This window comes from Sapajus apella, unplaced genomic scaffold, assembly GCF_009761245.1.
Source record: "Sapajus apella isolate SASKATOON/1434 unplaced genomic scaffold, GSC_monkey_1.0 scaffold95, whole genome shotgun sequence".
Taxonomy (NCBI): Eukaryota; Metazoa; Chordata; class Mammalia; order Primates; family Cebidae; genus Sapajus; species Sapajus apella.
The window spans coordinates 7,659,349-7,676,166 of NW_022437035.1; the positions used below are offsets into that span (position 1 = coordinate 7,659,349).

The 16,818-nt window shown below is 42.4% G+C and overlaps 1 protein-coding gene and 1 pseudogene across 2 annotated transcripts in view; one reads left to right on the forward strand and one right to left on the reverse strand.

Moving 5' to 3' along the window:
• The window catches only part of DRG1 (developmentally regulated GTP binding protein 1), a 48,595-nt gene extending 35,731 nt beyond the window's left edge, over positions 1-12,864 (forward strand). Inside the window, exons 5-8 of the mRNA XM_032256603.1 lie at positions 2,564-2,694; positions 4,263-4,430; positions 4,789-4,911; positions 12,416-12,864. Of these exons, the coding sequence (XP_032112494.1) occupies positions 2,564-2,694; positions 4,263-4,430; positions 4,789-4,911; positions 12,416-12,515 (522 nt within the window). The 3' untranslated portion in view covers positions 12,516-12,864. The remainder of the gene's footprint in view (positions 1-2,563; positions 2,695-4,262; positions 4,431-4,788; positions 4,912-12,415) is intronic.
• Positions 6,986-7,549, reverse strand: LOC116535489 (annotated as a pseudogene). Its single transcript, XR_004262225.1, has one exon. The product of XR_004262225.1 is annotated as a 60S ribosomal protein L21 pseudogene (transcript).
• Positions 12,865-16,818: the final 3,954 nt, after the last annotated feature.

Sequence of the window (16,818 nt, forward strand, 5' to 3'; positions counted from 1 at the left end):
ACCCAGGCTGGAGTGCAATGGCGCGATCTCGGCTCACCGCAACCTCCGCGTCCTGGGTTCAGGCAATTCTCCTGCCTCAGCCTCCTGAGTAGCTGGGATTACAGGCATGCGCCACCATGCCCAGCTGATTTTTTGTATTTTTAGTAGAGACGGGGTTTCACCATGTTGACCGGGATGGTCTCGATCTCTTGACCTTGTGATCCACCCGCCTCGGCCTCCCAAAGTGCTGGGATTACAGGCTTGACCCACCGCGCCCGGCCGTTGAGCCACCGCGCCCGGCCGTCTGACTTAGGTTTTAATGGAATAATTCTGGCTCTTGTGTTGAGAATAGACTGCAGTAGGTTAAGACCAGAAACAGAAATAATTTAAAGGTTATTGCAATAATCCAGTCAAGAAGTGATGGCTTTTTGGACCAGTTATAACAGTGAAGGAGTTGAAAGTGGTTGACTGTGGAAAGATTTCGAAATAGCTGATAGTAATTACATCTGGATTGGGTATGGATTGTGAAAGAAAGAGTCAGAGATGCCTGTTTTGTTTTCTATTTTTTAATTTTTTTTTAGAGACAAGATCTCATTCTGTCGCTTAGGCTGGAGTGCAGTGGCACAATCATAGTTCACTGTTACCTCAAACTCCCGGGCTAAAGCAGCCCTCCTACCTCAGCCTTCCAAGTAGTTAGGACTATACTCACATGCCACCACGCTTGGCTTTTTTTTCTTTTCTTTTTTTTTTTTTTTTGTAGAAACGGAGACTTGCCATGTTGGCCAGGCTGTCTTGAAATTTTGGCCTCAGGCTATTCTCCTGCTTCAGGCTGCCAAACTGTTGGGATTACAGGTGTGAGCCACCATACCTGGCCACATTTTTTTTGTCCTGAGCTAAAAAAAAAAATGAGCTTTTATTACTAAAATGGTAGGACTTTTGGTAGAATAGGTTTGGAGGGAAGGAGAAGATCAGGATGTTAAGTTTTAGATGCCAGTTAGACATCCAGGTGTTTCTGTCAAGAAGGCATGTGAGGTAGGCCAGGCACAGTGTCTCACACCCATACATCTATAAACCCAGCACTTTGGAAGGTCGAGGCAGGAGGATCACTTGAGTCCAGGAGTTCAAGACCAACTTGGGCAACAAAGTGAGACCCCATCTCTATAAAAATAAGAAAATAAAAGAAGGCATGAATAATTATCTAGGCTGGATATATAAATTTGGTGATTATCTACTTTAATGTCATAGGCCTAGCTTAGATCATCAAGTAAGAGTGAGTATAGAAAGAAAAGAGAATTGGCAAAAAAAAAAAAAGAAAAGAAAAGAGAATCGGCTAGATGCAGTGGCTTCACAAGCCTGTAATCCCAGCACTTTGGGAGGCCGAGGTGGGCAGATCACCTGAGGTCAGGAGTTGGAGACCAGCCTGGCCAACATGGCAAAACCCTGTCTCTACTAAAAATATAAAAATTAGCCAGGCATGGTGGCACACACCTGTAATCCTGGGAACCCAGGAGGCCGAAGTTGCAGTGAGCCGAGATTTCGCTACTGCACTCCAGCCTGGGCAACAAGAGTGAAACTCCATTTCAAAAAAAAAAAGAAAAGAAAAGATACTCAAAGAAATAAGACTTAGACAAAGAGAGAGAAGAAAAATGAAAGTCTTTGTAATACTGGAAGCCAAGTAAAGTATTTCAGATAGGAATGACCAGTTCTGTCAAATGCTGCTTCTCTGTCAGAGAATTGAGGACTGAGAGTTTCCTGCTAAATGTAACACTCTAGAGCCCAGATTATTTGACTGGGATAGGTTTAAGCTGTCTTGCCCAAAATATCTTTCCCATTATCCTTTCATACTGTTCGAGTTTGGGCATTCAGGATTAATTTCTGTGTTAGTTTGCCAGGGCTGCCATAATAAGGTACCACAGATCGGGTGGCTAAACAACAGAAATTTATGTTTCATAATTCTGGAGATTGAAGTCTAAGATGAAGGTGATGGCAGTGTTGGTTTCTTCTGAGGCTTCCCTCCTTGGCTTCCAGATATGACTTCATATGGTGACTTCCTCTGTGTCTTTGTCCTAAGCTCCTTTTTTATTTTATTTTTTAAAGAAATTGAGACGGGGTTTCACTGTGTTGGCCAGGATGGTCTCGATCTTTTGACCTCGTGATCTGCCCACCTTGGCCTCCCAAAGTGCTGGGATTATAGGCGTGAGCCACCGTGCCTGGCCTCTAAGCTCCTTTTCTTATTAGTACCACCGGTATTGGATTAGAGCCCCACCCTAATGACCTCATTCTAATTTGATTACCTCTTTAAAGACTGTCTCCAAATATAGTCACATTCTGAGATACTGGGGTTATTAATTATTTGGTGGGGGAAGGAGGAACACAGTTCAGTGTGTAACACTTTCCTTGGAGATTGGACATTTATTTTCTACTAAATGTCAGTCACACTCATCTGGGATGTCTTTAGTAATGAGTTCGCATCTTAGCTAGAATTTACCAGGTACATGGATCTAGGTACACTTGGGGAGGTTTTTTTTTTTTTTTTTTTTTTTTTAAATTTTGTGCTGACTAGTCATCTGCTGTTCCCTTTCAGTGCCCCCAGAGTGAGCTGGATGCTGAAACTGTGAAAAGCATTCTGGCCGAATACAAGATTCATAATGCCGATGTGACTCTACGTAGTGATGCTACAGCTGATGACCTCATTGATGTGGTGGAAGGAAACAGGTATTGACTGAGTGTGCAGTCTGTGCCTGACTGAATTTGAAGCCTTGTGATGGAAAGAGTATTGCATCTTGAAATTGGCAGAATTTTATCCTAACTCCAGTTGTGCTCCTATCTTTTTTTTTTTTTTGAGATAGAATTTGCTCTGTCAACCAGGCTGGAGTGCAGTGGTGTGATCTTGGCTAACTGCAACCTCCACCTCCCAGGTCCAAGTGATTCTCCTGCCTTAGCCTCCCAAGTAGCTGGGATTACAGGTGCCTGCCAGCACGCCTGGCTAATATTTTGTATTTTTAGTAGAGATGGGGTTTTGCCATGTTTACTAGGCTGGTTTCAAACTCTTGACCTCAGGTGATACACCCACCTCGGCCTCCCACACTGCTGGGATTACAGGAGTGAGCCACTGTGCCTGGCCTTTTTTTTGACACGGAGTCTTGCTCTGTTACCCAGGCTGGAGTGCAGTGGTGTGATCATGGCTTACTGCAGCCTTGAATTCCCAGACACAATCCATCCTCCCACCTCAGCCTCCTGAGTAGCTGGGACTATGGGTGTGTGCCACCAAGCCCAGCTAATTTTGTATTTTTTGTAGAGGTGGTGTTTCATCACATTGCCAAGACTGGTCTTGAACTCCTGAGCTTAAGCAATCTGCCTGCCTTGGCCTCCCAAAGTGTTGGGATTATAGGCATGAGCCACTATGCCCAGCCCATTGATATTAGACTTTAATAAGTTAAGGCACTGTTAAAATACTTGTAGCATTTGTATATAATATTGTATATAAGTTGCTCACTTAGTCATTTGTTCCCATATGTTGGATGAATGTATTTACTCCTCATTTGAAAACAACCAGAAGCCAGTGTTTTCAGTTAGGCATTTTACAAGTGAGGCAGTTAAACCCTGAGAAGTTGTGGCTTGCCTAATTATTAGTAACCTTGGCTGTCATTGATTGGACACTAGGAATATGACATTGGTAGATGCTGTGTTTAAAACATTTATTTTTTAGTCTTTAAAAATTATGAAATACTATAAATTATATCCTTAAAACAGTCTTGTAGGAAACTGACTCAGAGGTTAAGTGACTTTCCCAGGGACACATAACATCATCTCTTCATATCCACAGAAGATTGCTTCTAGGACCCCCTGCAGATAATAAAACCTGCAGATGCTCAAGTCACTTATATAAAATGGTGTAGTACAGCTGACCCTCAGTGTCTGTGGGTTTTGATCTGCAGTTGGTTGAATTCAAGGATGCAAAACCTGCATATGTGGAGGGCCAGCTGTGTCTAGAAAATGACACAGCTGGGATTAGAATCAGTCTGAACACTTCAAAGCTTGTGTTCTTTCCACTGCAGCATGCTTTCCCAGCAATTAGCTTTATGGCTGGTACTAGGGCCTGACTCATTGCTTTTCAACTCATAGTTCACTTTTTTTTTTTTTTCCTTTTTTTTGGCTGATCATCTACTTATGATCCCTCTTGAGAGCGTCAGTTGGGTATGGGTAAGGGTGTGCTGTTCAACAGGCTGACAGTTTTATCAACAACTCCAGACTAATACCCTGTTTTTCTTCAACTTCTGTAGAGTTTATATCCCCTGTATCTATGTGTTAAATAAGATTGACCAAATCTCCATTGAGGAATTGGATATCATCTATAAGGTGCCTCACTGTGTACCCATCTCTGCCCATCACCGTTGGAATTTTGATGACTTACTGGAAAAGATCTGGGACTACCTGAAACTAGTGAGAATGTAAGTCTTTGTGGATAGGGTAATGTTGCTGTAGGAATTAAACCAGACTGTCCTAAAATGATACTTTCTGGAGCTCATTAACAAAATCTGGCTTTTAATTAAAAAATTTTTTTTCTTTTTCCTACTATATAACGTACATCTGAGCAGAAAAATCTGGCTCTTTTTTTGGAAAAACAAGTAACTTGGTTCCTATTATCTACTTTTTCCTCAGGTTGGAGGAAAAAAGTGTCTAAGGATACTTTTTCTTCAGGTTGGAGGTTGTCCTGGTCTGATGTCAGGGGTGATAGAGGGTTGGTATACATTCAACACATGAGATACTCTTAAGAAGGTGGTAACCCTTATGTCTTCTCTATTTTAGTTATACCAAACCCAAAGGCCAGTTACCAGATTACACATCCCCAGTGGTGCTTCCTTACTCCAGGACCACAGTGGAGGATTTCTGCATGAAGATTCACAAAAATCTTATCAAAGAATTTAAATAGTAAGTATCATGGATATATGGTCCCTTCTTTTTCCTGTGAGTTACCAATTTCATTAACTAGTAATTCTTAGGATAGCATTTTTACAAAGAAGGTAGGAAGGAGGCTACTGAAATTGTGTGCTTGGCTAGAACTCTGCAGTGTCTTCTTAAAACCATGCCTAATTAGAACAGGAAGAGCTCTAGAAACCTCAGCAAGTCTGATGTTACAAACAGCCTGACCTTTCCTCATTATTTCATCTTCCTCTTGGCAAACACAGACATTCCTGCTTAGGTCACACTGGCCTCTACTGGGTGCTGAGCCACCTTCTAAACCTTAAGCATGGGCAAAACCTCCCTAATCTGTTATATTTTTCACTGCTGACACAGGCTGAAAAGAAAAAAATTATTTTTGAGACAGGGTCTTGCTCTTGCCCTGGCTGGAGTGAGTGGTGCGATCATAGCTCACTGCAGCCTCAATCTTCTGGGCTCAAGCAGTCCCTCCTGCCTCAACCTCCTGAGTAGCTGGGACTACAAGTGCACACCACTAGCCCCGACTAATTAAAAAAAAAATTAGAGACAAGGTCTTGCTTCGTTTCCCAGGCTGGTCTTGAATTCCTGAGCTCAAGCGATCGATCTACCTTCTTCAGCCTCCCAGAGTGTTAGGATTACAGGTGTGAGCCACTGTGCCCAGCATATTTTTTATTTTGAACTAATTTTAGACTTATAGCAAAGTTGCAAATATAGTAGTTTCCTTTTGTCTCTCACTCCACTTCTGTTAACAGCTCACTATAAAATTATCAAAACAGGAAATAAGCATTGGTATGCTTTATTAACCAAACTATAGACCTTATTTGAATTTTATTACTTTTTCTTATACTTCTGTTTTCTACTACTTTTTCTTTTGTCTGCTTTGTATTCCGGAACCTTTATAGCATCTAGTTACTTGTTTGTAGTCTTCTTGTGTTCTAGTCTACCAGTAATATTTCCTTAGACTTTGTCATTGATGACCTTGACACTTTTGAAGTGTTCATTATTTTATTGAATGTTCCTCACTTTGAGTTTGCCCAGTGTTTTCTCATGACTGAAATGAGATTATGCATTTTTAGTAAGAATACTACAAAAATAATGATGTGTTCTCAGTGTATTGTGACATGAAATTCATGATGTTTGATATACCTTACTGATGATAATATTCACCTTGATGACTTGATTAAGTTGGCATAGGGAGGGTTTCTCTGCTGCGAAGGTACCATTTGTCTCTCCATATTTGATAAGTATCTTGGGGTACTTTTGAGACTATGAAAGTCCTGTTTCTCTTCAAATTTTTGCCTGCTGATATTAGCATCTACTGGTGAGGCTTGTCTGTGACATTTATAGCTACAGTGTGTGTGTGTTTATTTTTTTGAGGCAGAGTCTCTTTCTCTCCCCCAGGCTGGAGTGCAGTGGCAAAATCTCATCTCACTGCAACCTCTGCCTCCCAGGTTCAAGCAATTCTCCTGTCTCAGCGTACTATCTGGTACTACAGGCGTGTGCCACCATACCTGGCTAACTTTTGTATTTTTAGTAGAAATGGGGTTTCACCATGTTGGCTAGGCTGGTCTCAAACTCCTGACCTTTGGTGATCCACCTGCCTTGGCCTCCCAAAGTGCTGGGATTACAGGCGTGAGCTACCACGCCTGACCTAATGGTGATTCTTTATTTTCTTTCTTACTTTTACATTTATTTATTGGACATCTACTGAGTGTTAGAGCTATCACTTCTCTATTTAATTCATAATTCCTGTCAGTTTGAGCTCTTGGTTATTTATTTTATTCTATAGGATGTAATCTAACACTATTATTACTTTGTTGCTCAAATTATTACAAAGCTTTGGCCATTAGGAACTCTTTCATGTTGGCTCCTGTGTTCTTTTGATAAGCTGTTTTTTTTTTTTTTTGTTGTTGCCCAGGCCAGAGTGCAGTGACATGATCACATGATCACAGCACACTGCAGCCTTGATCTTAGGGGCTTAGACCTCAGCTTGCCTCAGCCGCCTGAGTAGCTGGAACCACTAGCCACCATGCCCAGCTAGTTTTTTGTGGGGCTTTTTTTTTTTTTTTTTTCCAGTCCAGAGGTCTTTTATTTTTTTTAACACCTATTATGCCATGAATTCATAGGGAATAGGTTCCAGCAGCTCAGGCTCCTTCCCATTGGTTCTCACAAAGTGTGCTTCTCTGGCTGGAGCAGGCTGGTGCTTCAGTTGGACCCAGGTACCTTTCTCTTTGGCTTCTTTCTTTTTCTGATCATTTTCCTTCACAGGTTTTAGGAAGCTATCTCGGCTCTTAGAGTGCTTGATGTGCTCAATACGCACATTAATTCTCTTGGCAAGAATCTTGCCCTTAACTTGTTTACAACAATGCCAACAGCATGCTGGGTAACATTGTAGACTCTTCCAGTTTTGCCATGGTAACATTTGTGGGGCATTCCTTTTTGAACAGTACCCATTCCCTTGATGTCCACAATATCACCTTTCTTATAGATTCGCATATACGTGGCCAAAGGAACAACTCCATGTTTTCTGAAAGGCCTAGAGAACATGTATCGAGTGCCTCTCCTGTTTCCCTTTGTGTTCGTCATTTTGGCGAATTACTGGAAGATGGCGGTTCCGGCCGAAAGGCTTGTGGGGCTTTTTTGTAGAGATGTTTCCCAGACTGGTGTTGAATGTCTGGGCTCAAGTGATCTGCTTACCTTGGCCTCCCAAAGTGCTGGGATTATACGCATGAGCCATTTATTTATTTATTTATTTTAGAGATGGGGTCTTGCTATGTTGCCCAGGCTTCTCAAACTCCTGGGGTCAAATGATCCTTCTGTCTCTGCCTCCCAAAATGCAGGATTACAGGCATAAGCCACCAGTGCACAGCCTTTCCTTACTTTTTGGTACTGTTAATATTTAGATGTTCCCAATTGACATTGATTTTTGCCTGTACCAGCCCTGAAAATTAGTCATTTCTCCAAGGAGCTCCAGTTTTCAAGATGTGGGTGCTAAGTGTGCTCATTGTTAGTAAGTAGGTTATCATTGCCTGTAGGCCCTCTCAGCAAATAAAGTTAGGAAATATATGTATGGTTACTAATGATGCTTAGATACACATCTGTATTTCCGTATCTGTCTTATCATTCCTCACTATCCATTTATCCATCCATCTTTCCTAAAAATCATGAGTTTATACTGTTACTTCTGATTCTAGTTCAGTACCACAGGGTTCATTTTAGCCTTCCTGCTTAGTATTACTTTTGAGACCCAGGTCTCTGTCTCCCAGACTGGAGTGCAGTGGCTGTGTCACAGCTCACTGCAGTCTCAACTTCCCTGGCTCAAGTGATCCTCCTACCTCAGTTTCTGAGTAGCTGAGACGAGACCATAGGTGTGTGCCACCGTGCCCAGCTAATTTTTTTTTTATTCGTAGAAACAGGGTGTTCCTATGTTGCCCTGACTGGTCTCGAACTCCTGGGCTCAAGCGATCCTTCTGCTTTGCCTTTCCAAAGTGCTGGGATTACAGACATGAGACACAGTACCCGGCCTTCCTTATTTTTAACTTCTTTTCAACAATGAGAAATCTAGCTGTGATTATCTATAATTCTTTACCTTTTTTGGGGGGGGGGTAGGGTGGGGGGAGGGAGTTTAGCTCTTGTTGCCCAGGCTGCTGGAGTGCAATAGTGTGATCTCAGGTCACCGCAACCTCCACCTCCCGGGTTAACACAATTCTGCCTCAGCCTTCTGAGTAGCTGGGATCACAGGTGCCTGCCACCATGCCTGGCTAATTTTTTTTTGTATTTTTAGTAGAGACGGGATTTCTCCATGTTGGTCAGGCTGGTCTCAAACTCCCGACCTCAGGTGATCCACCCACCTCTGCCTCCCAAAGTGCTGGGATTACAGGTGTGAGCCGCTGTGCCTCACCATCTATTTCCTTTTTTTTAAAAAAAATTATAGTAGTTCAGCATTTCACTCCTAATCTTACAAGAAATAGTTTTAACTGGATTACAGTATTTATGAGTAGCTCTTTCCATGTTTACAGGCTCACAATTCCATTTGTTTTAACCCTTTTCCCATTTGCCCTGGGAATACTTGCTGGCAGTTCTTGCACCTGCAGCATTTTACCTGAAGGTAACTTTGCCATGAAATAGCTTGCATTTATTTATTTTTGAGGAGTCTTGCTCTGGAGTGCAGTGGCGTGATTTCGGCTCACCGCAGCCTCCACTTCCAGGGTTCAAGCAGTTGTTCTGCCTCAGCCTCCTGAGTAGCTGGGATGCACCACCATGCCTGGCTTTTTTTTTTTTTTTTTTTTTTTAAATAGAAACAGGGTTTCATCATGTTGGTCAGGATAGTCTTGAACTCTTGACCTCATGAGCCACCATGCCCAGCCACTTTTATTCTTTTCACATAACTCCAGCATATTGACTTCGGAAACAAAAGCCATCATTCTATTTATAGCATTCTGGTTTTAGTAGTGGTATTTCTATTTACAAAATATAGTAATTCTCAATTGCTGAAAATGTCAAATCCTAGAAAACATAGCATTCTCATGCATGATGTTAACATTCTTTAACGGTTGTTGGCTGAAGATTCATTTGATGAATCTGTTTTTTCCAAAGTAAATAATTCTGATGATGCAGACAATTCTGATGTTAGTTCTGTTTAGAGATAACTCCAAGAACAGTTTTTATATTTTATTTTCACATTGAAAATCAGTCAGATTTGCTTCAGCCTCAAAGAACGTGTTTATGTACAATTAAATGAGCACTGGCGGCAAGCTGCACTTTTTCTTAAAAACAAAAGACAGTAGGGCTAGGTGTGGTAGTTCATGCCTTTAGCACTTTGGGAGGCCAAAGCAGGAGGACTGCTTGAGTCCAGGAGTTAGAGATCAGATTAGGCAATATAGTGAGACCCCTGTCTTTATCAAAAATGAAAATTAGCCAGACATGGTACCAGGCATCTGTGGTCCCAGCTACTCAGGAGGCAGAGGTAGGAAGATTGCTTGGGGCCATCGTGAGCCGTGATGATGATCATGCCCTATATTCTAGCCTGGGCAGCAGACCAGGCCCCTCCTCAGAAAACCAACCAAAGAAAAAACAAAAACTTATCTCTGATCCTAAGAGTACCGAGTGAAGTCTTTTATTGACCTTCAGATCCTTATACCTAAAACAACTATATTCCACATGTAAGTGCTAATTTCCACTACAGTCAAAACATTATACTTTGGCAGTTACTTTAACTGGTAAAAATGACTTTTGTAAAAAGTTAAACACTGTCCTTTTTCAAACATTGTATATTTATATATAGCTCTTTATGGAGACAAAATGTTGTTCAAAGCCTTCAGAACTTTAAGTTTACCAGGGAATTGAAAAGCAGAGAAAAATGTCTCGGATAAGAAACATGTCGAAGCAAATAGGATTTTATTTGCTCCCCACTGTACTTTTTAATTTTTTTCCCTTTAATGATTGCATTTGTTTTTTTTTTTTTTTTGAGATAGGGTCTCATTCTGTTGCTGCCCAGGCTGGCATCCAGTGGCGCAGTCATGGTTCACTGCAGCCTGGAACTCCTGGGCTCAAGCAATCCTCCCACCTCAGCCTTTCAAAATAGCTGGTACTACAGGTGCACACCACCATGCTTGGTTAATTTTTTATATTTTTGTAGAGCTAGTGTTTCTCCTTGTTGCCCAGGCTGATACAACTCTTACTAGAAAACTTTCAGCAACACTTACCCTTTTTCCATTTCCTTCATGTTCTTGACCACATTGATCCCTTACTCTGTGCTTTGTGTTCTAAGATTCATATATATAATTTTTATAACCATATTTTCCATTTTTTGCTACTTTAGGTGTTTTTTTCTTTTTTGAGACAGAGTCTCGTTCTGTTGTCCTGGAGTGCAGTGGCACGATTTTGGTCCATTGCAGGGTCCAACCTCCAACTCCTGGGTTCAAGTTCTTGTGACCCAGCCTCCAAAATACCTGGATAGCTGGGACTACAGGCCTGTACAATTACAGGTGTGGGCCTGGCTAATTTTTGTATTTTTAGTAGAGACAGGTTTTCTTCATGTTGGCCAGGCTCATCTCAAACTCCTGACCTCAGTATTCCTGCCTCGGCCTCCCAAACTGCTGGGATTACAGGCATGAGCCACTGTGCCCGTACCTACTTTGTGTTATTTTCTAGTCTTCAATCGCAGATCTTTCCCTTCTTATTTATGTTAGGCTTCAGTTTCTCAGGAACCTTTTTATTCTAGAAGTAGTATTAATGATTGTGTGGCTTTGGATACATTTTGCTTTATTGCTTTCCAGAAAGGCTGAAGTGTTTACCCTGCTATCAGTAAAGTAAGAGGCCCTGACTTCACTTTAGGCACTGCACCTGATTGCTAAAAACTAGTTTTCTAGTTTAAGATAGTAAAATGGACACCTTGTATTTATCTACATATATTTACTTGTTAGTGCATTTGAGAATTTTATGTTTGACTAATTATTGTATTTGTTCCTGATATTCATTTTTTAAGTGGTATCTTTTAGGAATGTTTTTAAAAGGTTTTGACTCAGTGACAATATAACAACAATATGGCCACCTTTTCTACTCCTTGGTATATAGTTCTTAGTCTCTGTGAGGCAGGTCTCAGTGTTTTACTCACCAGTTTTCATCACTAGACCTTATTAAATTTGGAGGCCCATGGATATAAATCACCTTCACATATTCCAGTAAATCAGGAGGACTTATCAATTAAGTTTATTGATAGGAAGATTTTCCTGGCACTGCTAAAGAGGGAAGCCCTATCTAAAGAGGGAGACCCTAATTTCTTGTCAGTATCCACTGATGTTTTCAGTAAACCCAGCAAAAACAGGTATTCTCTGACAGTCTATAACTGACATTTTTTTTTTTTTTTTTTTGGGAGACGGAGTTTCGCTCGTTACCCAGGCTGGAGTGCAATGGCGCGATCTCAGCTCACCGCAACCTCTGCCTCCTGGGTTCAAGCAATTCTCCTGCCTCAGCCTCCTGAGTAGCTGGGACTACAGGCACGCGCCACCATGCCCAGCTAATTTTTTGTAGTTTTAGTAGAGACGGGGTTTCACCACGTTGACCAGGATGGTCTCGATCTCTTGACCTCGTGATCCACCCGCCTCGGCCTCCCAAAGTGCTGGGATTACAGGCTTGAGCCACCGCGCCCGGCCTATAACTGACATTTTATCTGTAAGAATCAATCTGAAATTTTCAGGGTCTTTCTCTAAACAAATCCATGCTTTCTTTTAATTTTAAACCAGTCTCTTTATACTAATCATGTTTTTCATCTTTGACTTTCTGCAATAGGAGGAACCACACAACTCCCAGAAGTCTTTGCTGCCTTATATGTTAAGGCTTCAGTGTCTCATGCTGCTAGGGATGATAAAACTTTTGTAGGTCTATGGTTCTTAAGACTGTGATACTAAATCTGAGCAGAAGGGTGGCACCTAGACAAATAGGGCAGAAGCTAGGTTATTATTTACACTGACTGTTCTTTTTCCCTTCCATACAGTGCTCTGGTCTGGGGTCTCTCTGTGAAACACAATCCTCAGAAAGTGGGTAAAGACCATACGTTGGAGGATGAGGATGTCATTCAAATTGTGAAGAAGTGAAACCTTCCCCCTTTCCCATCTGCCGGGTGAACCACAACAACTTTCCCCATGATCAAGCACCCTACCCCAGTTCTTTCTGGCTTTGACAGTCACTGGATCAGGATCCAGGGGAGGGAGATGGAGGCACCCAAACTGGAACTTCATTTGTCTTACCTTGGTGTCACTGTGTATGTTGAACTGCATAAAAGACCTGGTAGGCTGGTCAGCTACATGCAGCTTATGTGTCATTGTCAGAATTTGTTTTGGGATGGGCTGAATGAGGAAGAGTATATACAGTGAGGCAGCTACAGAAGGGATCCTTGGGAACTTGGTCTTGAATGTGAAATGGATAAAAATATGATATGCGGCATCTTATTTGATGTTTACTTAGGGGAAACTCTTCCAGACTAGATGTGGCTTTCAATCCTTCCAAGTGGTCTTTCCCACGTGATACTAGAGAGAGGAAGGACTTCATGTAAGTTAACTGATCACTTCCTGCAAGGCTAACCTATTTTGGGAGAACACGTAATAAAGTACTCTGACCAGGTAGATCACGGTGTGACATTGCAGGTCTACCTCTAGTTAGCTGTGGAGCCCTGAACAAATTACTCAACCTTTATGAGCCCGTTTCCTCATGTAACATGGGGATAGTAATAGCATTTGCTTTCTGCAGTGGTGATTGTTAGTAATGGAGGGAGATGGTACTTACGCATTGCTTAGTACAGTATTTGATGTATAAGTACTCAATGACTGTTGCCTTTTGTTGCACTGAGCCTATTGCTTTACTGGGCTGTCTGCCCTATGCAGAGCACAGCTGTACATCATCGGTGTTGGGCTGACTGTTGAGCTAAACTATGCTACCAGCTGGGCCACTAAATGCCTTCTTTCCCATAACCCAGCCTTTCTGCTTGAATCTCCATGGCAGTCCTGGCCTCACCCAGTAACTTGGGTGATGGCATGAAGGCAGAACGTGGTAAGTGGGCAGCTGGTGTGATCAGAGCAGGTTTGCGTGTTCGTATATGTATGGAGATGGGAGGTTAGGAGGAGGGTTGGTGTCAGGACTACTTGAGAGGATACTAAGGACATAATCAGATATTTGGAAGGCTAGGAATACAGGAATTTAAGGTGATTGCTCTGATTATGTGAAATTGATTGATAAAAATCTTGGTGTGGTGAGTTAGTAAGAATTATGGGCAGAGGAGGCTGGGCCCAGTGGGTCACATCTGTAATCCCAGCATTTTGGGAGGCCAAGGCAGGAAGATCGCCTAAACTTAGGAGTTTTGAGATCAGCCTGGGCAACAGATTGAGGCCCAGTCTCTACAAAAAAAATTTTAAAAATCAGCTGGGCATGTTAGTATGTGCCTGTAGTCCCAGCTATTTGGGAGGCTGAGGTGGGAGGATTGCTTGAGCCTGGGAGGTCCAGGCTGCAGTGAGCTAAGATGGGCCACTGCACTCCAGCCTGGGTGACGGAGTGAGACCCTGTCTCCCCCTAAAAAAAAAACAAATTAAATAATAAAGAACATGAGCATCTCAGAAGGGAGGGTGTGGGCATATAGGTATGGAGGACAAATCTTAAACTTGGAAACTAACTTGCTCTTGGGAAGAAGAGAAGTCAAACATTATTTGAGTATGGAAAGCAGAGATGATAGAAAATCAGAAAGGAGAATAGGTTTGCAGCAAGACAGAATTTGATTATTTCTTCAAATAAGGCAAGCTAGAGCTTTTACAGCAGGTTGTGAAGGATCACAATGTGGGATTATCTACATACTCAGCCTCTGTCCAATGGTTGTTCTTCCTGCTGCCCTAAGTCATTTCCCTTTGATAGTCTTCCTGGAGCTTGGGCTTAGCACTGATCCCGACCCAGAAAATAGGCCCCTGAAGCCTGGTATGCTAGTTACTTTTCAGAACATAGGTCTTGATACCACTGGTACATTCATGATACAGACCATGATCTATATATAGCCTGCGCCAACCCTGCAGGGGAACAGGCTTTCTGAGCTATGGGATTTCCAGGAAGGTTTGTTCTCCAGCCAGAACATACTAGATTTCTCGGGACTCTTGTTGCCAAAATTCACTTTCACTGAGCAACCATTTAGCTCTGCCAAGATGTTGGGGAGGGAAGGTTGCTGAAATCCAGGTCATCCAAGGCCTCAGGATGTGCTGTGAATAGCCCTCGTCTCCATCATTTAGCACTCTCCTCGTGGCTTGATCCAGGGCCCCCCTGGTCTCCTTGAGGAGAGGATTACCCTACCTTTCCCTTTCTCTGGTGGGCTTAGACTTGGCAGTTCTGGGAGAGGGTTACAGTTTGGTGTTGGGAATGCTGGCTGGGGTATGGCTGCCTGGGGTATGGCCACGTGGAGGTATAGCTAAAGGCTCCTCACAAGCTCTAAGACTTTACTGGTTTGGCTGTCATAGCATGATTTGAATTTCCTGTGCTTTTACGTATTGCATGTTGTTTCTTTCTGACTTTATTACAAGTAAACAGATCCAATGCATTTAGCTGCATTTAGCAGAAAGCACTAATTTAACCAGCTGAAATGGAAGGAAACTTCATCTTACCTTTTTGGGAAACTGTTTCCCAGAAGCCACCCAGCCAGTTTGTCCTTGTCTCGTGGCCTAAAATTGGGTCACCTATTTTTTAATCAGTTGTTGGTAAAGGGAATAGAATTATTGAAGAACCCTGTAATTTACCAGAGTTTAACTTACAGTTTAACCCTGTAAGTTACCAGAGTTTATCCCTGTAAGTTATCCTCATTCTTGATTTGTGTTTATGCTCATAGTTCACAAAGAAGAGCCAGTGGACCTCATGCTTCCCTTAACAGAGTCTGGCTTCTGGGACACTCAGAAGCAGGTTGGGCACCATGGCTCATGCCTGTAATCCTAGCACTTTGGGAGGCCAAGGTGGGTGGACAGCCTGAGGTTGAGAGTTTAAGACCAGCCTGGCCAATATGGTGAAACCTCATCTCTACTAAAATTAAAAAATTAGCTGGGCATGGTGGTGGGCACCTGTAATCCCAGCTACTTGGGAGGCTGAGGCAGGAGAATCGCTTGAACCCTGGAGGCGGACGTTGCAGTGAGCTGAGACTGGGCCACTGCACTCCAGCCTGGGCACGACAGAGGGAGACTCCGTCTCAAAAACAACAAAAATAGTAGCTACCTCCTAGGGGAAGGCCTAACTGTACTCTGTTCACTTCATTCCCACTTCTTTTTACCACTGACCTCCCAAAGACTATTTAACTGTTTCTTTTGGAAGAGAATATTCTTTCTTCTCCTACCTGACCTCCCCTGCTTAAGAGATTTTCCATGATATGCTTTGTGGCCCTCAGCTGTTTTACTTTCAGGATGCCTTCTATATCCTTAGCTTCTCTTAACTTTTATTTTGCACATCCTTCTAGCACTGATTACTTCTGAACTCATCTTGTGCCTGCAAGACATCAAAAGTTTTTCCAAAGATATCCCTTCCTCTCTGCCCTTATCCTATATCAAGTTCTTAGCTCCTTGAAGACTGCATTAACGTCTCTTTGCTTCCATCCCCCACCCCTGCTTCCTCTAGTCATTTTGTTTACCAAAATACTTCTGCTAAAACCTGTATGTCAACTTCTGCTGATACGCTTAGCAACACTCCCTTGTTTCTTTCTGACTGCATTTTGCCAGTCACCAGCTAATGGCTTTGCCCTTTGCATAGTACCTGTTTGTTGCCATCCTACTAGCTTCTAGCCTGAAAAGGAAGCCTTTACTAGCAGGTTTAACCCAGTCCTCCTTACCTTGCACCTATTAACGTTGGTTCAACATGAAGGGGCAGGTAAGTGGAAGATACACGGGAAAGATGGAACTGGATTCAGGCATCTTTGTTCTGCCATTGACACTTGGGACTGCTTTCCAGTTTTCACCTGTGGAAACCAGAAAGGATTTGCCAAAAATTCTAAACATAGTGTCTATAGGGTCTACTTCTGAAGCTGAGGAATCATATGAAGTGAATACTAATGAGGTTGAAGGTACCAGTAAGAGACTGACCTCATGCATAATCCACAAAGCCAGGTTTTGTTGAAAGATGACCTGCTTTCTTGTATTCCTGCAAGAACAGGGCAGGATAGGCAGTTCCAGGCTTATAATCAATACCCCTAACACTCAAGACTTGGGCTGCTCAAGACTCTACTACCCTTGTAGTAAAAAAATCCAACCACCTTGACCTTCATCATCTCCTTATTTGAGCCTTTAGCATGGAGTCAGAGGCTTTTATGGTCCTAAATGGAGAAATACCTAAAACTCTGGTAAACTGAGTAGCATAGAAAATAAGTATCATCAGCTCATAGCAGGACTGAAA